Source organism: Loxodonta africana, chromosome 14 (assembly GCF_030014295.1).
Source record: "Loxodonta africana isolate mLoxAfr1 chromosome 14, mLoxAfr1.hap2, whole genome shotgun sequence".
NCBI lineage: Eukaryota > Metazoa > Chordata > Mammalia > Proboscidea > Elephantidae > Loxodonta > Loxodonta africana.
In genome coordinates, this window is record NC_087355.1 from 16,029,594 (window position 1) to 16,056,560 (window position 26,967).

Below are 26,967 nucleotides of genomic sequence, written 5' to 3' on the forward strand. Positions count from 1 at the left end.
TAAGAAAAAATAAACTTGTAGGCCATTCCAATTAAACTACCACCTAAATGCCAAACAAATAGGATTTAAAACTATCTGGGTTTCAGCATACCGTATTGGTTTTATAAGCTGCATGGCCATGTTCAGATAATGACAATTCGCAAAGCCATTACTGTTTGCATTGGAGCCCCTATTAAAAAGGATTTTTGCCCTGAGAGGTAAGTACCTTCCTTGTTTTCGCCTTCTATCTTTTTTAATTGACGTGACAGAGATCTTGTGCTAATGTGAACAGGAAACCGCTACTGGCAAATTCAGGGATCAAGGTTCTGTTTGCAGACATATTGTCAAATAAATGCATCTGTTGGACCTGAAGCCTCCTTGATTTATTACAGTATTTGCTTACTGTTGGTAAGCCACAAGATATTTTAATTTTGCACCTGTGAAATACAAATTACGTTTCCTAGCAGGGGATAAGACACAGTCAATATTAAAACAGTTATCAGATTTAGAGCTTTGCTTCACCAGATAGATATTGTCCTTGCCACTAGAGCTACAAACTGGGCCTCATTACACTTGTGGCAGTCCTTTGTTTAAACCCATTACTCCAATTTGTTCTTGAGCTTGGACACATCCACCACCTGGCTCAGTCACAGGATATGGAGCAGGCAGTGGTCCCCTGGAATTGGACTGTCTGCTCCCCAAGTAAAGCTCTGCAGTGGTTAAAAGCTTGGGCTTTGGAATCAGCCAGCCTGGTTTCAAGGACCAGGTCCACTACTTATTGGCTGGTGACCTTGGGCAATTCATTTAACCTCTTCAATCTTATATTCATTCTCTATAAAATGAGGATGTACAAGTGTCCACCTTATACTTTTGTAGGGCTTAAAGGAGATAGTCTAGTTAAAGTGTTAGTTACTATCAAGATCGTCATCACCTAGGCATCTCCCACAACACCAAGTGTATTGCCTTATACATAATAACGGTCCAATTCCCGTTTGTTATATAACTCATTCAATCTATTCATGAGTTTTGAGTGAAATCTATTAGGATTGCAAGTTCAAATTCTCAAAGCACTTTCAGTGTACACGTTCTGATATTTTGGGGGAAGGAGAGAGGAATTTCTTAACAATTGTCCAAACCCCAATCTCAGAAAACAACTGTTAGATCTGCGTCTTAGTCCTCTAGTGCTGCTGTGACAGAAATACCACAAGTGGATGGTTTTAACAAAGAGAAGTTTATTCTCTCCCAGCCCAGTAGGCTAGAAGTCTGAATTCAGGGTGCTGGCTCCAGGGGAAGGCTTTCTCTCTCTGTCAGCTCTGGAAGAAGATTTTTGTCGTCAGTCTCCCCTTGGTCTGGGAGCATCTCAGCACAGGAAACTCAGGTCCAAAGGATGAGCCCTGCTCCAGGAGCTGCTTTCTTGGTGGTATGAGGTTTCCGACTCTCTACTTGCTTCCCTTTCCTTTTTATCTCTTGACAGAGAAAATGTGGTACAGGCCACACCCCAGGGAAACTCCCTTTACATTGGATCAGTGATGTGACCTGGGTAAGGGTGGTGTTACAATCCCACCCTAATTCTCTTTAACCTAAAATTACGATCACAAAATGGAGGACAACCACAGACTACTGGGAGTCATGGCCTACCCAAGTTGACACATATTTTGGGGGACACAATTCAATCCATGACAGTCTGTACATATGAAAGCTCCTAGTGTAATTCTTGGCATGTAGTAAAGGGTCTGGGAGATTGAAAGGCGTCTTATGTTATTACTGTTGTATGGAGGAGAAACACGCCTGAAGAAATAAGTGACTTGTCCAAAGCCTAAGAAGCAGGCATGTTGTTTTTGGATACTCCTTCTTTAGATGACCTGTGTGAAACTGAATTTTATTTTGTGTTCAGTCACACGGGTACCATTATCTTCAGTAAATGTTTCCTTAGGACACCCAGGCAATGGAAAATTTCTCCAGGGAGCTCTGTGATCGGCAGGTGTTTTCTGTGTTACTTAACTGAAGCGCTCTCTGCCTGTTGCATCTGGTAAATAAGGAAGGTGGGTTAACAGTGGCTCTTAACCCCGGAAGCCCTTTAGAACCACCTGGGAGCCTTGAGGGAGAGCCTGTGCCCAGCACAGCTGCAGGAGGTTTTGTGTTTAGGCTGATCAGGGGTAGGGCCAGGCAAGCAGGATTTTTAAATGGTTTCCAAGTGTCTCTAGAGTGTTCCTGTCTATTCTTAGCCATCAGCTTTCTATAGTTCTATGCCTTCTACATCTTTATAGATTTAGGCACATTTTCCATCTCTTCGGTAACCTCTCTTTAAAAGGGAAATTTTTTAACTTCTGAAAATCATGACGCATGATAGGAATTAATCAGTTCACTCTTGTGAAACAGAAGAACTTAATTTTACAGGAAGAGTTTCAAGAATTGTTCTGTATTTACATCTGAGACATCTCAAGCGTGGTAGCTGGACAGCCTCTTCATTTTACACAATCAAAACCGACACCTGTCGTTTTTACTTCCTAAATTCATTTGGCACGATGAAGCTTACCAGACGACTTTTCCCTTAGAAATTTCTGGTGTTGGCACTGATTCCATATGTTTTAATAATAATAATAACATACACAATGCAAAAAAGGTAATAAAGTTAGTAACAGTGAGAGCAATAACAATGGCTTTATTCATTGTGTGGGGGCAGTTGTGGGATTAGAATTCATTTGTTGGGGCTGTGGAAATGTACATCAAACTTTCAAAATGAGTGCTATTTGAGCCTGCTGAGGTGTGAAAATTAAATGAAAGCTTATGATGGCCAGATTATGTTGTTTGGGTATTTAGATTCCTCTGGCACCTGGAGCAGATAGTGTGCTGACATCCTAGTCATTTCTTATAATAACTCTAACTCTCTGAGGCAATTAAGAGAGGTATAGAAAAGTCACCGGGGGTGTCTAAAGGAGTGATGAAGACCGGTAAGTAGAACCCACAGGGAAGATCAGCACACATCCCACCCAACATGGTCTCTCTCCAATTTCCTTCTTCACAGAAAGGCCACTTTAATTCACTCTTGGAAGATCTTTCAAGTTCTTTTCTTCACAACTTGAATGATTCAATTGGCAGTGCTTTTACATTTAGTGAATTTTGGATCAAGGAATTGTTTATGTGCTTGCCATGAGTTATTTCCTTTTACAAACATCATTTGCAACTCACCACTTGGTTAAGTAGAATGTGACCTATTAATCTCGGACTCTAACTCTCGATGATATATCAAAAGCCGTGTATGTATAGGTATGTACTGGTTAACCTCCTACATATGAGAGCACCTGTCAGGCTGTTGCTTTTATTTTTCCAATTTAATGGCCTAGGAACTTTGAACATGCTCTTCCTCCTGCCTAGAAGGTGTTTGTTTCTACCACTACCCCCTTCATCTACTTCTCTGCTAGATCTCAGCTCAGTTATTCTTGCTCAGGAAAGCTTTCTCTGACCTTCCTCTGTTCCACTGATTTGTGTGACCTAGTATCGTCTCTCCAACATATAGTTTTTATATGTACTTGAGTGATTAGTTGATTAATATCTGTCATTCATAGTAGGCAGTGACTCTATGGCCCACAAACTCAAGGTCTGTGTCTGCTTTTGTTCACCAGTCTATTTCTAGCACTTACTCTGGTGCCTGGATTTAGTAGGTGACTAATAAATTGATGAATGAATGGATGAATAACAAACTGTTTTTTCATTGAAACATAGCTGCAGTTCCATTTCACTCAAGAGCTGTGCAATACTTAAAACATTTTAAAGCTAATGGTTATTCAACACTTAAAAAAAAATCAAGATTATTGGTTTAAGGAGAGTAATTAATTACGCAGAAATAATGGATTTTATGAAAATATTTATTAAACAGACTTTGAAATGTAAACTGTATATCTAAAAAATCAACCATAATCTCACCATACTAATATAGCCATTATTTTCATTTCATCAAAGGCCTCTGTCATTAAATTGAAGTGATGCTGGTACTTCAGTATTTAGTTCTAAGCCTCTTTAGTTTTTCTTTTCTTTCCACTTTTCTGCATGATGACTGGCTGCTTCCTAAACTGGCAGGAAGTCAGGAGCTCTGAGAAATAGGATTTTATTCCTTTGTATCTAAAAAACCAACACCCTCTAGAGACGAGAGTGCCCTGAAATGTCCACACATGACGCAGCCACCTTGGGGTCTGCTGCCTGTCATGCTAAGAACATAACTTAAACCCACCTTCAGCCTTGGGAGCCCAACTCTCTGGTGCCAAATTCAGGAATGACACCCATCTCTTGAGATTTCTTAGAATTATTCAGTAGAGGATCTTACTCTAAATCATGGGAACTGTTTCTTCACGTGACCTTTTATCGTAATGGAGAATTTGGCCATTGTTTTGACGAGAGATACCTTACTTCTTAACACTGCCTCAGTGACCCCTGTGGCTCAGTGCCTCTTAACAAAGACTGGGGCAAAATGTGCAGATGAGCACATAGTTGGACCAATGTAGGGAGCAATGAAAGTTTCTCCCTTGTTGATGTCACACTGTCTTTTTGATAATTTTAAAACGAGTAGTGCTAGCCTTAGACCGAAGAGAAAATAAAATTCAAAAGACCCCACTTTCTATGCTGAGATACTAGCATATTTTCCTGATTGAAAGCCCTGATGGAAACATTCTACCCAATTCCATAGTGGTGTTTAGTTGAGCCAAGCACCAGTTGATTAATGATCCAAAGTGAATGTGGCATATATTTTGGTATCCCTGGACTGCTTGTAATAGCAACCTTAATGGTCATGCATGTTTTATTCCCACTTCGTTATGTTTTCCAGAGGGATAACCAACTGGCTGCTAGGGTAACAAATGAAAAGTAACCTGACTCCATTGACCCGCTTAACTCCACATGGGAAGGGTGGAAAGGAACAGCCATTTGCTTTGAAACAGCGAGGTAGGGAACAGCTCCTTTCATTGTTGCCTTCCTTTATTTCTTTGCACATCTATTTGCAGACCAGTTGAAAACAGCAAATTGTTCCTGTTTGAGAACACAGAATTGGAGTTATAGGAACAGGTACTGTGGGTTCTTCGTAACATTTCTGAGTTGCCTTCTCTTCAGGTTGCTGTTTAAGAGTGCAGTTAAGAGATAAGTATTTTCGAATAGCAAATAAGTAATCATGCTAAGGAGAATTACTACTTTTAAACATAGAATTAGCATTTTGGATGTGTGTTTAGCTTAAAGGTGCAACAGTATTCGAATGTGGGGGTTTTGCTCCACTAAAAAAAAATTATATTTATTAACTTAATGGTAAAGAGTGTTTGTTTCCCCAGTGACAGCCATTAAAAGGGTTTTTGCTGTGTTTAATTATCTCACCACCCCCGCCCCCAATCATTTGCTCAGTGGAGAAAGGGCCCTACCAAAAAGGGCATGTTGCTGTTGTTAGGTGCTGTCAGGTGGGCTCTGATTCCTAGCGACCACAGAATAAAACACTGCCCGGTCCTGCGCCATCCTTACAATCGTTGTTATGCTTGAGCCAATTGTTGCAGCCACTGTGTCAATCATAGATTGACTTTTTCTTCATCTTCCAAAATTCCCAGAACATATATATGTATATATATGTTTATATGTGTGTGTATATATATATATATATATATATATATGTGTGTGTGTATATGTATATATATAGCTTCCTTTGCTTTGAAAGGGAACGTTCATTTTGTTGTGAAAAACTTAGGACAGTACACTTAAGACTTTTGGAATTAGAACTTTAAAATTTTTTGTTTCTATTGAATCAGATGCATATTGTCATCGGGGTGCTGAACCTTCTTTCAATGGTATATGATCAGGGACAGATAAGCAGTGCGGGTTTGTAGTCACTGCGTATTGGTCAGTGCCTTAAGAAAGAATGTTATTAGTAGCATTTTAATTTAGCTGGAAATTAACTTTAAGTTTAGAAGATTAAGTATCATCTATTGGATGACCAAAGTTAAACTACTTAATGATTCTGCATGACAACATTTTTTTCCTGTTGGATGGCTTAGGGATGAGGGACTATGAATAAATAATAAAGGCTTGAATTTTGCATAGGAATATTAGAATTCAAAAGGCTACAGACAAAGAATTCATAAAAATTACATTTTTATAAGGAATTGAGTAGGGCATGTCTAAATTATTTAGTGTAAGGTTATTTAGGAAGAGTTTTTATGGATGGTTTTGACTATTACTCTGTAGTTAGTGTGTTCTCAGAGCCATAATACCTCTATTTTTTAATAGTTAAGACAACTGAGGGTTTCGATGTATTACTCTATTGAATCTGAAAATAAATTACTCTAAATCAATAATATATGAAGAGTCTGGTTTCTAGCTCAGCAAGGAGACAGAAAAAGTAGAGTATTGGTGCTGTTTGGTGCACAAAGCAGATGTATAGTTCTTTGGTTCCTTTATGTTTCAGTCTTTAAAGTCAGTCATCTACTGACTATGAGGGTAAGTCAAAAAGTATTACTACAAAATCATAGAAACCTTTATTAAACAAAAATATCAGAATGTGAAGCTGTTGTTTCCCCACATATCCTCCCTCTAGGTCTATGCACTTCTGAAAGTGGTGTTTCCATCTCCCTAACCCTTCCCCAAAGAATTCTGCAATCTTTGATTTACACCACATCAAAATGGCAGTTTTGGCGTCCTCAGGGGACTCAAATCATGTTCCTTTTAAATATTCTTTGAGTTCTGGGAAGAAAAAGAAGCCTGAGGGGCAAGGTCAGGGCTGTAGGGTGGATGGGGTAAGGTTTCTCAATGAAATTTTCATAGGACAGTCCTTGCTACCCTCGAAGAATGAGCAGGTGTATTGTTGTGATGGAAGAAAAATTCCTGAACTTTTCTCACCAATGCAGTTTTCGATTTCCTTAAAACTTCTTCATAATAAGCTCCCATGATCATCCTGTGTCTTTTGAGAAAATCTGTGAAGATTACTGCTTGGGAATCCCAAGAAACGTTGGCCATAACCTTCTGAGAAATCCTCCTTTTCTTGGCTTATCTTTGAGGTCTTCCTGACCTTCCTTAGAATACTTGATCCATCTAAAAACTGCCGTTTTATGTGTGGCAGCATTCCCATAAACTTGTTGCAAAGCTTCAACGATTTGGGAAGACGGCCAGTTGAGTTTTTTAAAAATTTGGTATCAGCCTTGACTTCAAAATCGTTTTTTTCCGTGGCCCAGAAAGTATCCTTTTTTTTTGAAGGCACCCTAACAAGACTAAGACAAGAGCATTGATGCAAATGGCCATTTTTTTTTTTTTTTTGCACCTTAACTAAGAGATGTTATCTGTCTAAAAGGAAATCTTTAGGGAATGGGGCAAAGAAAGTAAGATAGGCAATAAACAGTCTCCAAACTCTATAACAACGCATTCTAAATGTCAATCCATGCCATAAAGCAATGATCAGCTACTGGATTTCATTTAGCAGGAAAGAGGTTATGTTGGATTGTATTTCTAAACGAAGAGATGATTTGAAAAATACATAACTCAAAAAAAAAAGTTACTTACCATGTCCTCCTAGGTGTGAGTTTCTATGTATGGAAGCAATTTGAGAAATGGAATCTGCCTTCCTTTTTCCATTGAGAAGAGGAGTTTGGAGGAAGATGGGCATGGAAGAGGAAATAATGTATTCCAGCCTATTCCCCGTGACTATACCCTGGATGGGCCTGGGCCCCACCTCCCTTGTTGCTTGGGATAATATTGAAGTAAGCAGCCTTGGAGAAAAGTTCAAAAAGGGAGTTGGAGGGCATTGTTAGTCTCTGTCAGGCTCCTTTCCTCACAGTGGAAAGGATGCTGGACCAGGTGTCAGGCAAATCCCCAACTTGTATGAACCTCGGTATCCTCAGCAGTGAAAAGCAGGACTGCTAATTCATAGGCTGCTTTGCTCTCAGGCACTGGTGTACCTAGTATGGTGTCTGATGCCAAATCTGATGTACACCTTCCCAAGACCATCCAGTCAGCAGGGAAGATAAGTAGTCTTGGCTAAGTGTGAACCAGGAGTTTTAGAGTGGAGAGGGAAGGGTGTTTTTTCCATAGGTGGTGGGAGCAAGGTTAGCAAAGACCAGGAGGCAGATACCTTGGGGCTATTGGATTGTTTCTGTAGCCCCAAGAGGAACCACAGGGCTTTTTGGAGATGTCTCAGGTAGTTTTGACACTGGCTTGGGCTGCCCAGTGGCCAGGAATCTTTTTTCTTACACAGGCTTATAAACTGGGCTCCTGGTGGAAGTTGGTAAAACCTGACTGGTGCATTCCTCAGCTTCCAATTCCCTCTTTCCCGACTCTCCTTCGGGGACTCTCACTCAGTCCACACACAGGTTGAGTGGCTGCACTGAGGGGGAAATTTGCCCTTGTGACCCTAACGCCCATAGCACCCTCCTGGGGCTGAGGCCTTTCATTTCACTCCACACTGTTGCTTGGGTTCCTTGTGGCCTGGGGCCTGATTCATCACATAGGCTGCATCCATTTAGTGTCACTGCTGTGCCAATTCTTTATAAACTGTGAGTGTTCTATGAATAGCAAATATTATGACACAAAAGCAGGAACATGGGCTTTAGAATCAGATGGAATCAGATTCAAGACTCAACTTTGTGAACTTGGGCCAGTTACTTTACTTCCTTCAGACTCAATTTCTCACCTGAAAAATGTGGTAGCAAAGCAGAGTGGTATGTGCTTGTTGCACCTGGGCAGTCAGCCATTTGTCTTCTAAAGGCTTCCTATGGGGGCATATATCACCACGTGGAACTTACCATGGTGTCTTAGTTTCCTAGTGCTGCCTTAACAAAAATACCACAAGTCGCTGGCTTTAAAGAACAGAATTTTTTTTCTTTTTTCTCATAGTTCTGGAGGCTAAAATGTCTGAATTCAGGGCATTGGCTTTAGGGCAAGTTCTCTCTTAGCTTTGAGTAGCTGCTGGCAGTCACTGACATTCCTGGGCTTCCAGATTCATCTGCCTCCGTCTTGACATGGCGTCTTCCCCTTGTTTACCTTTCTGTGTCTGTATTCCTCTTAAAAGGAGCCCTGGTGGCACAATGATTAAGCGCTTGGCTGCTAACTGAAAGATCGGTGGTTAGAACTCACCCAGCAGCTCTGTGGGAGAAAGACCTGGCAATCTGCTTCTGTAAAGATTACAGCTAAGGAAATCTTATGGGGCAGCTCTACTCTTTCACAGGGGGTTGTTATGAGTCAGGATTGACTCGATGACACCCAACAACATCTCTTTATAGGTTTAGGATCCAGTTTATTCTGTTAAGAACTCATTGACATAACAAAAGAAAAGCCCTATTTCCAAACAGGGTTCCATTCATAGGCACCAAAAACAAAACAAAACCTGCTGCTGTCGATTCCAACTCATAGTGACCTTATAGCAACCCTATAGGACAGAGTAGAACTGCCCCATAGGGTTTCCAAGGAGTGCGTGGTGGATTCTAACTGTGGAGCTCTTGCTCAGTACCATAGCTCTTAACCACTATGCCACCAGGGTTTCCATTCATAGGCACTGGGGTTAGGACTTCAATGTATCTTTCTGGGGGGGGAGGTCACAATTCAATCTATAACACCATGATCAAAACAATAAAAGGTGTGGTCCTCAGGCTAGTAGGCTCCCAGCTGATGTGGGCATTACCTGAGAGCAGACCTGTCTCTCAAGGCTGGACTCCCTGTGGCCATGTTCTCTAGGATGATGAATACAGTCTAAATGCCTATTATTTTATAAAGAGAACCCACTATTCTGGGAACCAGACCATTCATGTCAATATGACCAGCCCGTATGCTCCCTGTGGGCTGACCTCAGGGAAAGCCAAATCAACATCAGAATGCCAATTTACTAATTTACTACGAGAAATATTTGTCACGTGGGCTGGGGCACTTCAATCTGCATGACTGGTATGTTCTTTTCTTCAGGATAGACTGACATAGGATGCCGGATCATAATCAAAAGGTAGTTTGATAAGCGTGGAGTTAGATGAATCAAATGTTTAACAACATTGGCTTGGAATCTCTGGGTGGGTTTATCTCAAGGGGAACTACCTGGCTAACGGAACTCAAATACTTGAGTCCTTGGCTAAGGCGCTTCTCCTTGGTAATACTTGAATGGCTCAGCCAGCATTTGCCTCTGCATTTCTTTTTCTCTGCATGTCCGTATCTGGCCCGTCTTCTGAATAACTGATGTCAGAGGATCCTGGTAACATATCGTTAGTTATGTTTTGTGCAGTTGATCAGGTTCTGTGGTGAGGTCTTACAGGCTGGGGAGCCATTTCTCTCTTTAAGATGACTTCCTATCTCTTTCCTGATCTGTTATGCACTGACTTCATAGTTTAATTCTCAGAAAGCAATATTATTTCTCTTACTTCAGTGCTCTTGGGGTACCTCTCTGGTGCCCCCAAATGCTGACAATAGGATTGAATGACATGCCACACGTAAAATTGTGCTTCTGGCACATAGTAGGTGTTCAGTAAATGCTAGTTCCCTGACCTCCTTCCCTTTCGTGCAGTATAACAGCCCTTAAGAGTTGCGTGGGCCACAGCCCTGTGCTAGGCCCCTGGGATTACAAAGATTAATAAACATGAGGTTTCTAGCCCTTAAAGCTGAGAGTATGGTGGTGAAGGAGAAACGTAAGTGAACAGTGATCTCTTCGAGCATAATAATCCTGCCGTTCCCAGGTCCATAGACATAGGGATAAATGTGGCCTTGTAGGCATGGTGCTGTGTTGATAAGTCCCACTTGTACAGTTTTCCTGCAGCTGTGCCAGTGCTAAGAGGTGATTTGCAGACAGGGGCTTTAATTCCCATCCTTCACCCCATTATCTCCATTAGTGTTAGTCTGTACCACCCTTGTATTGAATTTGGACAGTCGATGTTTTCTTAATGCTGCTGGAAGTATATGCAAAACAAATTCAAGTCCCTCCCCACCCCACCGGCACTCTTCCCATCTCTTGCTGGCACTGCATTTTGTATATTGCAATACGGAGCTTCCACTGACTCTGAATATTTCTGAGCATCCCCAGCTGGCATCTCAAGTGTCTTCAGGAATGGCTCTGGGCCTTCTGAGAAGGGGTGCTCTTCATCAGGCTGGTGAGTGCTCAGCCATGCCCTCTGCCTCTGCTTTCTCTGTGGGAAAACGCTGGCCTGGCTGGCCTGAGGGCTGCCTCTCCCTGTGACGAGGTTTCAGGGTTTCCAGATCTTTGTTCCCTTTAGTCCTTAAAGTGTTCATGGAAACATCCCTTCAGCCTCTAACCTCTGCCCCCAGAGGAGCATGAAAACTGGTCCTTGGGCATGGCAGGGGACTAGTTGCACCTATCTGGTCCAGAGTTCCCTCACCTAACTCTGAGCTAGATCCCAGTCAAAATTCCCTCCCTCCTCTTTCAGCCCCGAAGCCCAGGAGTCCTTTTTCATATTGATTTAGGCAAGTAGATGATGGGAAGAGTCACTATTCACTAATTTCATGCAGATCCAAGAATGATATAATGGCTGTCATAGAAATATGTTTGTTGTGCTCGTGTGCATGTGCGTATTAGGTTCCTTATGTATAACAAAATGAAACCTCTGGTCCTGCACTATCTTCATGATCATTGCTATGTTTGAGTCCATTGTTGCAGCCACTGTGTCAGGCCATCTCATTGAGGGTCTTCCTCTTTTTTGCTGACCCTCTACTTTACCAAGCATGATGTTCTTTTCCAGGGACTGGCCCCTCCTGATAACATGTCCAAGGCAGGCGAGAAAAGTCTCCTCATCCTTGCTTCTAAGGAGCGTTCTGGCTGTACTTCTTCCAAGATAGATTTGTTCATTTTTCTGGCAGCTCATGGTATATTTAGTATTCTTCACTAACACTATAATTCAAAAGCATCAATTTTTCTTCAGCCTTCCTTTTTCATTGTCCAAACTTAGCATACACCTCAAACAATTGAAAATACCATGGTCAGGCAACATCTTAGTCATCAAAATGAAATCTTTGCTTTTTAACGCTTTAAAGAGCTCTTTTGTAGCAGATTTGCCCAACGCAATACATCCTTTGATTTCTTGACTGCTGCTTACATGGGTGGTGTTGACTGTGGATCCAAGTAAAATGAAATCCTTGACAACTTCAATCTTTTCTCCATTTAACATGATGTTGCTTGTTGGTCCAGTTGTGAGGATTTTTGTTTTCTTTATGTTGAGGTGTAATTCATACTGAAGGCTGTCGTCTTTGACCTTTATCAGTAAGTGCTTCAAGTCCTCTTCACTTTCAGCAAGCAAGATTTTATCATCTGCCTATCACAGGTTGTTAATGAGTTTTCTTCCAATCCTGATGCCCCGTTCTTCTTCATATAGTCCAGTTTCTTGGATTATTTGCTCAACACACAGATTGAATAAGCGTGGTGAAAAGATACAACCCTGATGCATACCTTTTCTGATTTTAGACACACCATATCCCCTTGTTCTGTTTGAACAACTGCCACCTGGTCTGTGTACAAGTTCCTCATGAGCACAATTAAATATTCTGGAATTCCCGTTTTTTGCAGTGTTATCCATAATTTGTTATGATCCACACAGTCAAATGCCTTTGTGTACTCTATAAAATATAGGTAAACATCCTTCTGGTATTCTCTGATTTCAGCCAAGATCCATCTGACATCAGCAATGATATTCCTTGTTCCACATCCCTTTTGGAATCTGGCTTGAATTTCTGGCATTTCCCTGTCAATGTACAGCTTCAGTCATTTTTTAATTATCATGTGATATTAATGATATTGGTCAATAATTTCTGCATTCCGTTGGATCAGCTCTTTGGAATGGGCACAAATACAGATCTCTTCCAGTCGGTTGTCCAGGTAACTGTCTCCAAAATGTCTTGGCATAGACAAATGAACACTTCCAGTGTTGCACCCATTTGTTGAAGCGTCTCATTTGGTATTTTGTCAATTTCTGGAGCCTTCTTTATAGAAATATATACCACTATGAAAACAAGCAGTAGTGCTATTAGCAGCTCAGACCTTTTCTGTAAAGCTCTCTGTAACATTCCTATACAAGTTAGCCACTTGTTCTTTATTTAGTCACCAACATACATGTATTAAGTGCCTAGTATAAGCCCCGGTGGCACAGTGGTTAAGAGCTTGGCTGCTAACCAAAAGGCTAGCAGTTCAAATCTACCAGCTGCTCCTTGGAAACACTATGGGGCCATTCTACTCTGTCCCATACAGTGACTATGAGTCGGGATGGACTTGATGGCAACGGGTTTTGTTTTTTTTGTTTTTTTGTATGTGCCGGGCAAGGTTCCTGAGTGGCGCAAGTGGTTTGCCAATGGCCACTGATGTAAAGGTTGACAGTTCAAACCCACCCAGCATCTCAATGGAAGAGAAGCCTGGCATTTTGCTTCTGTAAAGATTATAGCCAAGAAAACCCTGTGGAACTCAGGTCTACTCTGTAACACGTGGGGCCAACATGAATCAGAATCAACTGGACGGCAACTGGTTTTATGAATCAGACACATAGGCCTTGGTGACACAAAGACAAGCAGAAACCTTTTCTTCTACAATGTTACTTCTTGCTCTGCTCAACCTCCACACTCAGTACTTAATTGTTGGTGTGTACTTTTATATCCTGTATTAATCTGCAGCCTCCCTGAAGACCTGGCCCACATTGCAGGCTTCAAATAAATACCTGACTTGTCCGCCACGGGTGTTATTGTGGCTTATTGATAACAAGACCCAGGTAGAAAGGAATCAAAGCAGGCTATGGAGCACGGTGCTCACAATCCTGGATGCATGTCTGTGACTTACTAAAATGGATTTTAGGGCTATCGATTTCGGGGGGCGGTAATAATATCTGTCTTATTTCAAAACTTATATGATAAGGAGTGAATACACTTTTTTTTCCCTCCAATTCAAGCTGTTTCTTTTAGATGCTGAAGATAGAGAAAAATTGATAATACAAAGAAAACTACTTGTCATAGTCTTCATTTCTTAGTTTTCTTGAGTAGCTCTCCACACACTTTCTGTACAAGAACATCTTGACCCAAGAGATTTGTAACTGCTCCTTTTATCCGTACTCGTCAAGTCTACATAATGCATTTCAGTCTGGTTTGAATATCTTGGTACATCATGGCCATTTTCCCCAAGTGTTATTCCCAAGTACCTGGAAGCTACATTCAACTTAAAGGAAGAGTCTGTGCAGTGATTAAGAAAAACTAACAATGGATAAGCCTGGCTTAGATGTGCTTGGAATATCGTGACTGGTGCTAATTGAGAGGATACATGACATCTGGGAGTCTTGAGTGACATTGACCAAAACTTAGCTGAAACAGCCTCAAAAGAAGAAAAAAAAAAAGTGTGTAAATTTGTATATAGGGAGGAGCTTTATTGGCTCAATCCAAGGACAAGCTGTGGAAGGGGAAGAGTTGCAACTATCCAGGCAACGTGGACCAGAGGATTGACTCCCACTGTCTTAGTCTGAAGTTCCACTGAGACCTGTCCACCAATGGGTGACCCTGCTGGTACATGAAATACTGGTGACATAGCTTCCAGCATCATAGCAGTATCCATGCCCCGCTGGTGCTTCTCTTCCGCAGGTCAGCTTTAATCTCTCATTTCAGGCAACCAACAACCTCCAAATTTTACATCTTACAGGTATCACCATCTGAGAGATTGTCCGCCACCGAGAAATCCTACAGGAGGATTCTAAGTGGTCTGGCTTGAGTCAAGTATCCGCTCCTGGCCTACTCAACTGAGATCAGGTAAGATGAGGCAGATCTCAGGAAAAGCATATTGTTGCAGTGAGGACCAACATGCTCCCCAGAACAAGGAGGGCTAGTAGGCTAATGGAAAAATAGATGTCTATTATAGTGATCACCAGCCAGAATGCCTCAAAAGACATGTCTACGTTTGTGAAGTTGGCCTGGATGACCTCTTCCTAACTGTTTATTCTACAGTCCTAGAATTAGAGTCATTATATTGATATGTTCTTGGTTAGCATTAGCACCTACTCACTGAATTGGGGGATCTTGCCACACAGCTAGATCTTGAAATCACAGTCAGAGGGACTAGCTCTGGTCTTATTCCTTATCCACCAAGCCACACAGAAATCCCTACTTTCCAAATCCTATTCATTTGTGACATTCGTGTGGTTCATGGAGAAGCCTGCCCTGCCACCATTACTTGGAATCATTAGTTTCTTTGGTGGGGACACAGTCAGGACATCAGTGTCCCGAGGACATGTGCATGTGTGGAGGCAGAGGAGGGGCCAGGGGAGGAAGTGGGGGCAGGAGTGCCAGGTACTCAGGAAATTTTTCCTTCAATTGTGTATAGTCAGCTGGGCTATGGTTCCTGCTGAGCTGCGGGTTGTTAATTTGCACTTCAATTTCACAAACACTGTAACTGCACAAACATACCTGTTGTTGTTGTTGTTAGTTGACACTGAGTCCGCTCCAACTCATGGTGACTCCATGTACAACAGAACAAAATGTTACCCAGCCCTGTGCCATCTTCATGATCGTTGGTATGCTTGAGTCCTTTGTTGTGGTCACTGCACATTTTGAGTGCCTTCTAATCTCCCAACACTATAGCAGACAACATTCTGTTGTGATCCTTAGGGTTTTCAATGGCTGATTTTCAGAATTAGATAACCAGGCCTTTCTTCCTAATCTGTCTTAATCTGGAAGTTCCACCGAAACCTGTCCACCATGGGTGTCCCTGCTGGTACATGAAATACTGGTGCCATAGCTTCCAGCATCATAGCAACATGCAAACCACCACAGTATGACAAACTGACAAATGGGTGGTGGAAAAACACACCTAGTGTGTGCTAAACCCTGTGGAAACCACAGAGGATGCTGAGATGAACGACACAGCCCCAGGCCTTGACTTGCTTACTCTCTAGGGAAATTGTGGTGGATGAGTGAGAAAGGCAAATTTACAATTTACTGAGTGCTCCCGGGTACTCTTACTGTGTCCTGTACAGTTGCTATGAGTCGGATTCAACTCAGCAGCACACAACAGCCAGGCAGTATGGGCAATTGTCTGATTTTGTTTTGTTTTTTCAAAGTGGAGGGAGACTCAGGGCTGCTTCTCACCTCGTCCTGTGTGAACCAGGTATTTGGAGCCAGGGCCCCTCTGGCCTCCAGGGGCCCCAGTTCCATGGGAGGCTAATTGGGGAGGGGCAATGAAGGGACAATGAAGCCACATGGTGAGCCTTTGTCCTGTGAGGCTACACCCTCTGGAGGCCTTTTGTCTTCAGAGGCTTCAGAGTTGCAGGATTTTTGCCTGATGTCTGACTCCCTTCAGAACTGGCTCCTTTTTCTCCCTTCAGAAACTCGAAGGTTTACAAAAGCATTTTAAGGTTCTTCACACTGTTGTTCTTAATTGAATTCTCAGGACCACAAGCCCTCACCACAATACGCTAGGATCTCAGAGGCCTCTAAGGCTGCCTTGACAGGCGGGGCAACATCCAGTGGCCAGGCCCTTTCCTGTGTTGTCACAGCTGCTAGTCCGAGGTGGGAAGCAGCCTTGGATTCTGCTTCCAGCTGAGCCCCCTGTCCCTGGGCTGCGCACATCTGGCTCTGCCAGTGCCACCAGTGTCACCAGTGGCTGTGCATGTCTCCAAAGCCCTGACAGCATCTCCTCAGCCCTGCTATAGTCATTTATCTGCATCCTGCCACTCATAACACCTGCCACCCAAGGCCCACAGCCAAGGGATAGACACTGATTCTAAGGAACTTCTGGTCAGAAGACCTTACAGTCTGTCGTTTTTGTTTTTTAATAGATGAACTCATTCATTCCTCACAGTGGCTCCAAGAGTTTAGGCATCTTTTCTGTCAAATTTACAGACAGACAAGGTCATAGAGCTGGTAACAGCAAGACCAGTATTCCAACTGGTCCAGAGGGTCTGGCTTCAAGGCATTCTCTGAACCACACACTGTGCTACCACTAATAAAACTAAAAAAAATAAAATAATAAAATAAAACTATTTACCTTTTAATATAAATTGACTTTGTCTTAGGGTATATTATATACATTATTTTTAAATCCTTTAGATAGCCTGTGAAGTGGGCTTTATTATCCTTATGTTACAGGTGAAGACACTGAGGCTCAGAGAGGTAGAGTGGTGGCTGTGGGACTGGCGCCCAGGCCGGCTGGCTTCTCTCCACCACCCAGAGCTGGAATGCAGCAGGCAGATGGCCCCATGGGACCGGGGACGATAGCCCAGACCTTTCTGGATGGGCCAGTAGGGAAAGGAGCTATCTTAGAGCAGAACCCATATGCATTCTGGGGGAATCTGAGACCCCATAGCTACAGAGAAACTCTAACCTGGCTCCCAGATGGGACCATAAATTTTTTCCTGATACTTTTAAAAAGTTTTGTTTTTTTTTTAAGTTTTGCTTTAGCAAGGCCCATAAAGACAAAGTAAAATGGACTGTCACTTGTATTGCTGGCTAAATTTGGAAAACATACAAAAAGAAGTTAATTCTGGCCCCCCCCCCCAAAAAAAAATCTACATTTGAGCTATCAGGATTGATTTTCAACAATTCTGCATTAACTAAGCGTTCAGATAACATCTCGCTTCTATTTAACCACAAGGACAAGGATATAGCCCAGTGCCATTTCATGACCCCCTGTGGCCTGTAACGTCCTACTAGAAGCTCTGTCCCTAGCTCTTCTATCCCTCTCCTCCTCTTCCACTGCAGCTGGCACAGAAATGCGTGTCAGAGCTGTCATTTTACAAAGGTCAAGAAGGAACAACTTCCCCTTTTAGAAAGTGGGATTCAGTCTGCATAATCTTCCTGACTGTTTCCCCCTCTTTGGTTTTACAGCCTGAGAAAATGGCTTGTGACACACTTAGCTCAAGACAGCGGACTCTGTCCACTTCTGGAGAAGCTCTGTATGAAATTCTTGGTCTACAAAAGGGAGCATCCAACGAAGAAATTAAGAAAACCTACAGGTACAGAGGAAGCTCAGTGATGGTGCTTCCTGTACTACTAGTGATAGCCGTTTTGTGATTGGCAGGAGCCTCTAATAAAGACAAACTTCTTGCCAAGACCAGACAATCTGAATGTTAGGCCTTGTGTTCCCTGTTCTAAAACATAGGCAGTTAGCACACAGGCATAACAGTGATTTTATGAAAGAACTGTCTGGTGGTGTGGGGTTTTGGGAAAGGGCAGCCTGAGTTTTAGGCCTGTGATGTCAGAGGGAGAGAGAGATCATTACGAATGTCCAGGAGTTGTGATTTACCCATGTGATATAACACTACTGAATTAGGTAGAGGACATTAAAAAAAAAAATTTTTTTTAATATGTGGGGGCTTGTTACAATTGCTGTATCATAAACTGCACTCTTAAAGCTCTCAATGTTGATCTTTCATGTCTGATTTAATTTCAAGTTACCTATTTCTGGGGGAAAGTGAGATACCCTTTTCTTTAAAACTCAAAAAAAAAAAAAAAACTGGTAATGAGTACAAAAAGAATTTACGTATTTAGGAAATATGTAAGTTATCAAAAAGGAAGAAAATAACATTTGTCCATAATTCTACCTCTAATAATAATTATCATTGATATTTTGATGTTTCCTCATAGTTTTTTTTTTGTCTGTATCTAATTTGATTTTTCTATATTCTCTAAATGTCTTTCTTTTTAATAATGTTATTAAATATTCTGATTTTTAATGGCTGCAGCCTATGGCTATACAGTAATTTGTTTAATCACTTAATGAACTTTTATTTAATACATGGTTTCTTTCAGTTTTTCCCTATACTTAATATCCTTGTACCTAAATTATTATGCATATGTCTTATTATTTCCTTATTTTTTAAATAAAGGAATAAAGTTTTGCCTTTATAGGAAAAAGAAATCAAACTATAAATCAAAGTTTCAGATTTTAATCAGTTCCTTCTTGATTTGACCTTGAACTGGGTTTTTAGAACTTACTTTTTTTTTTAAATATATATATGGAAGTTTAAAATTTTTAAGTAGGCTAATTTGTTAGTCATTTCTTTTATGGCTCTTGTTTCATGTGTTGTGGTAAAAAGGCTCTCCCAATTACAACATTATAAAAGTATTAACCCACATCTTCTCCTAATACATTTATGACTTTGCTTTTATATTAAATCTTTGATCCACTTGGAGTTTATTTGGCCATAAGTAGGATTCTAGCTTTATTATTTTTTTCCCAAATGACTAGCATACAAATATTTATTGGATTCTCAATTTTTTTATTCACTGATGGGAAGTTCTTTGGCCTTTGATTGAAACCTTCACCATATTGTAAATCATGGGACCTGAAATGCCTTTAAGAAGCATGTATTGAAGAATAAATGAGTATGGTGAAAATTGCCATTTGTGGCCAAAAAATTCTGTTCATGGTAGAGTCTGATCAAAGTCAATGTCAATCTTCTAGTTTACATCTCACTTAAGGTTCTGGGGAGAGAAGAGTGTTTGTTTTATTGTGCCCCCCGGCTTGGGAAGGAGTGTGCTGGGACACTGCTCAGCCGGGTTGTGGGTGGATGTCCTATCCGACTTGCCTTGGATGGACGTCATTAAACTTGAGTCTTAAGGCTGCAGGCTAATACATTGTGCTGGAATGACAGGTGGGAATCAAAGTGATTGCATTGTAAGCTTTCATACCTACATAGATGCTCCCCCAAATGAGAAAACAATTGATATCTAACTACCTTGGATTTTTTAAAACCCCACTTTACTTTACAAATGTGACTTTTAATGGCCTTTATTTATTTTGCCAGCTAAAATTTCAGGTCATATCCTAATTAAGGCACTAATTATGCTGACTTGTTTGCAAGTTTAATAATTACAGCATAAAGTCTTTTCATGTAATCAGTGTCTTGCTATTAATTTTGTTTTAATATTACACAAATATTATTTTTTCAGCTGATTAGGGTACTAGTATGCTGCCAAAAGCATCCACTTCTTTCTAAATTACGCATTTGTATTCTGCAAGTTATTCAAAATGTATGAGCAAGCTGAAAACCCACTGAGAATATTATTCTTATATTCAGGAATCTGGATCAAGACATTCACAATATAGTGAAATTAAAAGTCAGTGAAATTTAATAAAGTTGCCAACTGTTGGATCCATACACTCCTTCACTTCCGTTGTAATGTAATTGTTATTCTTTGGTTGTGCTCCTAAAAAACAGGCTCAGTTGGAAGTTTTTTGTTTTCTTTTTCCTCTATTTCACTTTTTCATCTTTATTCTTGAGTAGACGATATAACCACTTGATTCAAAATGAGAATATACAATCAGGTATACAAAAATGTCTCCCTCTCACCCCTTTCCCCCAGGTTCCTTTCCCAGAACAACATTATCAATTCCTTGTGTCCTGCCTGTATAGGTATACATAGAGGACTTCTGGTCTGAAAAAGATGGTGTAAACTTGTTTCTCCTTTTTCCTCTCGATAAGTACAACAAAACAAACAAATAGACAAACAAACCAATTGTCTCAGAGTAAATTCTGACTCATGGTAACCCCATGTGTTGCAGAGTAGAACAGTGCTCCTTGAATTTTTATGGCCTCAACCTTTTGGAAGCAGATTGCCAGGACTTTCTTCTAAGCTGCCTCTGAGTGGATTTGAACCACCAAACTTTTGGTTAGTAGCCAACTGCTTAACCATTTGTACCACCCCAGGACTCTAACCCATACATAGATCAAACAGAACAAGGGGATACTTTGTGGTTTAAAGTCAGGAAAGGTAGGTGTCAGGGTTCTATCCTTTCACTGTACTAATTCAATATATATACTGAGCAAATATTTTTTGAATAATCCAAGAATCTGGACTATATGAAGAAGAGTGGGGCATGAGGATTGCAGGAAGACTCCTAAACAACCTGCTTTATCCAGATGACACAACTGTGCCTGGTGAAAGTGAAGAGGACTTGAAGCACTAACTGATGAAGATCAAAAACTACAGCCTTCAGTATGAATTACCCATAAAAAAAAAAAAAAAATCCTCACAGCTGGACCAATAAGCAGCATCATGATATACTGAGAAAAGATTGAAGTTATCAAGGATTTCATTTTACTTGGGTCCACAACCAACACCCATGGAAGCTGTTGTTACTGTTAGGTGCAGTCAAGTTGGTTCCGACTCATACCAGCCCCATGTACAACAGAACGAAACACTGCGCGGTCCTGTGCCATCCTCACAATCCTTGTTATGCTTGAGCCCATCATTGCAGCAACTATGTCAATCCATGAGTTAAGGGTCTTCTTCTTTTTCACTGACCCTCTACTTTACCAAGCATGATGTCCTTCTCTAGGAATGCATCCCTCCTGATAACATGTCCAAAGTATGTGAGACATAGTCTCACCATTCTTGCTTCTAAGGACCATTCTGGCTGTACTTCTCCCAAGACAGATTTGTTTGTTTTTCTGGCAGTCCATGGTATATTCAATATTCTTCGGAAACACCATAATTCAAAGGTGTCAATTCTTCTTCAATCTTCCTTATTCATTGTCCAGCTTTCACATGCATATGAAGCAATTTGGTGTCAGGCACATCTTATTCTTCAAGGTGGTATCTTTGCTTTCCAACACTTTAAAGAGGTCTTTTGCAGCAGATTTGCCCAATGCAGTGCTTCTTTGGATTTCTTGACTGCTGCTTCCATGGGTGTTGATTGTGGATCCAATAAAATGAAATCCTTGACAACTTCAATCTTTTCTCCATTTATCATGATGTCGCTTATTGGTCCAGTTGTGCAGACTTTTGTTTTCTTTATGTTGAGGTCTAATCCATCCTGAAGGCTGTAGTCTTTGATCTTCATCAGTAAGTGTTTCAAGTTCTCTACACTTTCAACAAGCAAGGTTGCACCATCTGCATAATGAACGTTGTTAATGAATCTTCGTCCAATCCTGATGTCTTGTTCTCATTCATACAGTCCAGCTTCTTGGATTATTTGCTCAGTATACAGAGTGAATAAGTATGGTGAAAGGATGGAACCTGACGCACACCTTTCCATGAAGTATCCACATGTTCTGTTTGAATGACTGCCTCTTGATCTCTGTACAGGTTTCTCATGAGCACAATTAAGTGTTCTGGAATTGTCATTCTTTGCAGTGTTATCCATAATTTGTTATGATCCACATAGCGCAATGCCTTTGCATAGTCAATAAAACACTGGTGTTCTTTCCTTTCAGCCAGGATCCATCTGACATCAGCAATGATATCCTTGTTCCATGTCCCCTCTTGAATCTGACTTGACTTTCTGGCAGTTCCCTATTGATATACTGCTGCAGCCACCTTTGAATGATCTTTAGCAAAATTTTACTTGCGTGTGATTTTAATGATATCATTTGATAATTTCTGCATTCAGTTGGATCACCTTTCTTCGAAATAGGCATCAATATGCATCTCTTCCACTAGGTTGGCCAGGTAACTGTCTTCCAAATCTCTTGGCATAAACGAGTGAGCACTTCTAGCGCTTCATCCATTTGTTGGAACATCTCAATTGGTATTCCGTCAATTCTTGGAGCCTTGTTTTTCACCAATGCCTTCAGTGCAGATTGGACCTCTTCCTGATCATATGCTACCTCCTGAAATGGTTGAACGCTGACCAATTGTTTTTGGTATAATGACTCTGTATTCCTTCCATCTTCTTCTGTTGCTTCCTGTGTTGTTTAGTATTTCCCTCATAGAATCTTTCAATATTGCAACTCAAGACTTGAAGTTTTTCTTCAGTTCTTTCAACTTGAGAAATGCCAAGTGTGTTCTTCCCTTTTGGTTTTCTGTCTCCAGGTCTTTGCATTTGTCATTGTAATACTTTATTTTGATTCTTGACCCACCCTTTGAAATCTTCTGTTCAGCTCTTTTACTTCATCGTTTCTTTCTTTAGTTTTAGCTACTTGATGTTCAAGAGCAAGTTTCAGAATCTTCTCTGACATCCATTTTGGTCTTTTCTTTCCTGTCTTTTTAAAGACCTCTTGTTTTCTTCATGTATGATGTCCTTTTACAACTAGTCTGGTCTTTGGTCATTAGTGTTTAATGCGTCAATTCTATTCTTGAGAAAGTCTCTAAATTCAGGTGGAGTATACTAAAGGATGAACTTTGGATCTCGTGGAGTTGTTCAAATTTTCTTCAGTTTCAACTTGAACTTGCATTTACGAGCTGTTGATAGTCTGTTCCACATTCGGCCCCTGGCCTTGTTCTGACTGATGATATTGAGCGTTTCCATTGTCTCTTTCCAAAGAAGTAGTTGATTTGACTCCCATGTATTCCATCTGGAAGGCCCAAGTGTGTAGTCGCCATTTATGTTGGTGAAGAAAGGTATTTGTAATGAGGAAGTTGTTGGTCTTGCAAAATTCTATCATGTGATCTCTGGCATTGTTTCTATCACCAAGGCCATATTTTCCAACTACCAGTCCTTCTTCTTTGTTTCCAGCTTTCACATTCCAATACCAGTAATTATCAATGCATCCTGATTCCATGTTCAATCAATCTCAGACAGCAGAAGTTGGTAAAAATCTTCAATTTCTTCATCTTTGGCCTTAGTGGTTGGTGCATAAATTTGAATATTAGTCATATTAACTGATCTTCCTTACAAAAAAAAAAAAAAAAACCCACTGCTGTCGAGTCGATTCCCACTTCCTTATAGGCGTATGGATACGGAAAGTATTGCATTGGGCAAATCTGCTGCAAAAGATCTTTAAACCATTAAAAAGCAAAGATATCACCTCGAAGAATAAGGTGTGCCTGACCCAAACCATGGTGTTTTCAATTGCCTCATACGCATGTGAAAGCTGGACAATGAATAAGGAAGACTGAAGAAGAATTGATGCCTTTGAATTATGGTGTTGCCGAAGAATATTGAATATACCATGGACTGCCAGAAGAATGAATAAATCTGTCTTGGAAGAAGTACAGCCAGAATGCTCCTTAGAGGCAAGAATGGTGAAACTATGTCTCACATCATGTTATCAGGAAGGATCAGTCCCTGGAGAAGGACATCATGCTTGATAGAGGATCAATGGAAAGGAGGAAGACCTTCAACTCATGGATTGACACAGTGGCTGCAACGATAGGCTCAAGCATAACAAGGATTGTGAGGATGGTGCAGGACTGTGCAGTTTTGTCCTGTTGCACAGAGGGTCAGTATGAGTCAGAACCAACTCAATGGCACCTAACAACAACAACGAAGGGACTCCAAGTACAACCAAAACCTCTGGGGACAACCAAAAGAGAGCTATTGAAGGGTAGTAAGAGGAAGGTGGATTGGTTGGGACCCCATCTTACAGCTTCACCAATCCGGCCTTTCCAGACACACAATCTGGCAACAGAAGGCAGCTTAGGTAAGGCTTATTCTTCCACCGAATCAAATGGGAGTCCTGCCAACAAGAAAAGGCAAGGGGGTATGTTTGTGAGACCCCCTGACTATACCTGGCCAAGGGAAATGCTCTGTTTTCCCACCGGCCTGAGACTCCCCTCTTCCATACAGAAGTGCCATTTGGCAGGGGACATCGGCCAGAAGGATTCCTCCACAGCAAACACCTGGCTAGGAAGCACTCTTTGTCCCTGCAGGCTAGAATGTGCATACATAAAAAGTAAATACAATAGACTGTGCTTCCTCATGGGTTTTCTAAATTATATGATGATTGGAATAAAAAAGATCATACCACCTGATACTCAAGGCAATGATATTTAAAAGTGGCAAGGATAAAGGAACCTAAATGGAAGTACGATTTTGCACTTTACTTGAATTGCTAAAATGTTCATACCAGTTGACTATGGTAAGTCACAGGTGTATATTGTAATACCCAGAGCAACCACTTAGAAGTGATAAACTCAAAAACAAAGTGATACACTCAAAAACAGTATAAATAAATCAAGATAGAATCCTAAAACTGTTCAGCCTTAACATATCAACAAATATCTTAAATGTAAATGGTCGAAGCATATATATTTTTTTCTTTCTTTTAAATGCATATGGTGGTACATTCTTTCCCATCCTGTGCTTTGCATTCTTCTTTTAACAATATGTCTCAGAGATCATTTTAAGGAATGATCAGTTCATAAAGGGTTTCCTCATTGTTTTCATACCATTGTGTAATATTCCAGACTTAGATGTCCCATAATCTAATTAGTTCCCTGCTGAAAAATATTTAGATTGTTTCTTATCATGGCTGCTTTTTTAACCCAACTTTGTGCTTCTCAAAGAGGGAAACACCATGGCCATCAAAAATATAGATAGAGGTGGGCAGAGGAAGCTTATCTTGGTTCCTGTCCCACTTTCCAGTTCTTGCTAAAGGTACCATGTCTCAATTCTAAATTCCTGGAACAAGAATCTAACCAATTCAGCTGAGTTGAATGCCCACCCAAGTCAAGTTAGCACTGACCAGAGGTCTGAAATCACAAACCCCCCATCACTTAGCAAGGACTGTGGGATCCAATTCTCTATGGAAAAGAAGAAGGGGACATAGTTTGTTCAGAGGTTGGGAAGGAAATTATCAGCATCTCTACTTCCTATTCCTTCAGAGGGTTACAGTAAATAGCAGTCTACAGACCTATCTCAGTCCCTTCCTGTGTCTCTATAAATCTTTATCATAGAATCCTCCTGTGAATAAAGCGCCTTCCCCCTCACATCATCCGAAACTCAACCACACTTCATTAGTCATCTAATAAACTGGAACCCCCAGCTACTTCAAAGGACAGCTTGGAGGAGTGACAAGAGGAAGGCTTCCACAGTGTCAATCCATCAGGTTCTGCTTCAAAAGAAAGCTCTTGCCTCACTGAGATTTTGTAAAGAGAAAGGAGATCATTTTTTCAAAGTGCGTGGAGCTTTTTGTAGAACGGCACAATGGAAGTACCAAGTACTATTACAAATGAACACATATCCTCAGCATCCTTGTAAGTCTAAAATTAGCCTGCCATTTGGTGTTGCTGATCAAAAGCCATTTGCCTAGCATAAGGCGAGTTTGTGCTCAGATCATAAGTGCCATATCACAGAATGAGGCTGGTGGCATGAGCCTCATCCAGGGTCCTTCTGTAATGAGTAAATCTGATTTGGCATTGTGAAGCATAATCATCCCAAGAAGCTTAAAGCCGAAGACTCAGTTAATCCAATTTTCTCTCTGCTGGGTCATGTCACTTAATCCTGCCAGCGATTGCATGAGACGAACAAGTATTTTCCTCTGTTCTTCCACTGCTTGAAAGTCTTTACTCTCCTTTATTTATCATATAGTCTGAAAGACACTCATTTGAGTGATTTCATTAAAATTCAGATACTCCTAAAATGGCTAACAGGTTACCCATCTTTTACACAGTTGCCTTAACTTTAAACTGGAATGCTTTTCCCATTCCACCCAATTTTAACAGCCTCCGTGAACCATCTGGAATTTTGAGTTAGGAAGCTGGTGATGGAGGAGAGAGAGACACTAGTAAACGGTGAGATGGTAGACTTTTGAAATAAGGGGCTCAAAGATTGTTCTTTACATAATCCTCAATACTCAGACTACAGCTCCTTTTAAGGAGCCCTAGTGGTGCAGTGGTTAAAGCATTCATCTGCTAATGCGAAAGTCAGCAGTTCAAACCCAACAGCTGCTACATGCTGGAAAGATGTGGCAGTCTGCTTCGATATAGACTACAGCCTTGGAAACTCTATGGGGCAGCTCTACTCTGTCCTATAGGGTTGCTATGAGTCAATCGACTTGACGGCAATGGGTTTGGTTTTTGTGTGTCTGTGCCTGTGGTCCCTTTCAAATGACTCCAGAACTTGGGTTCTCTGCAAAGTCTCTTCACCCTAGTCTTTCTGGGAGTCCCCTCAGGAGAGTCTCCTAGGGCCCAAGAGCCAGTCCATTCCCATGTAGCTGTGTGCTCCACCAAGCCAAGTTCCTGCCCTGCTGATGATCTCTGCCGTCATTAGCTCAGTGGGCATGCCCACAGTCATGGCTGGGCACAACTCAGGGCATGCTGGACTCTGCGGCTGCAGATTACCTGCTGCTCAGCAGCTTCTCTGTATCACCAACCAGGCCGGGCCAGCCTAGCAGTCACTCCTTGCCAACCACTTGG

The 26,967-nt window shown here is 41.2% G+C and overlaps 1 protein-coding gene across 1 annotated transcript in view; it reads left to right on the forward strand.

Moving 5' to 3' along the window:
- DNAJC5B (DnaJ heat shock protein family (Hsp40) member C5 beta) overlaps window positions 1–26,967 on the forward strand; it is a 157,823-nt gene that overhangs the window by 75,414 nt on the left and 55,442 nt on the right. The window contains exons 3-4 of the mRNA XM_003408329.3: window positions 14,591–14,697; window positions 17,770–17,897. Coding sequence (XP_003408377.1) covers window positions 17,779–17,897 — 119 coding nt within the window. The 5' untranslated portion in view covers window positions 14,591–14,697; window positions 17,770–17,778. The remainder of the gene's footprint in view (window positions 1–14,590; window positions 14,698–17,769; window positions 17,898–26,967) is intronic.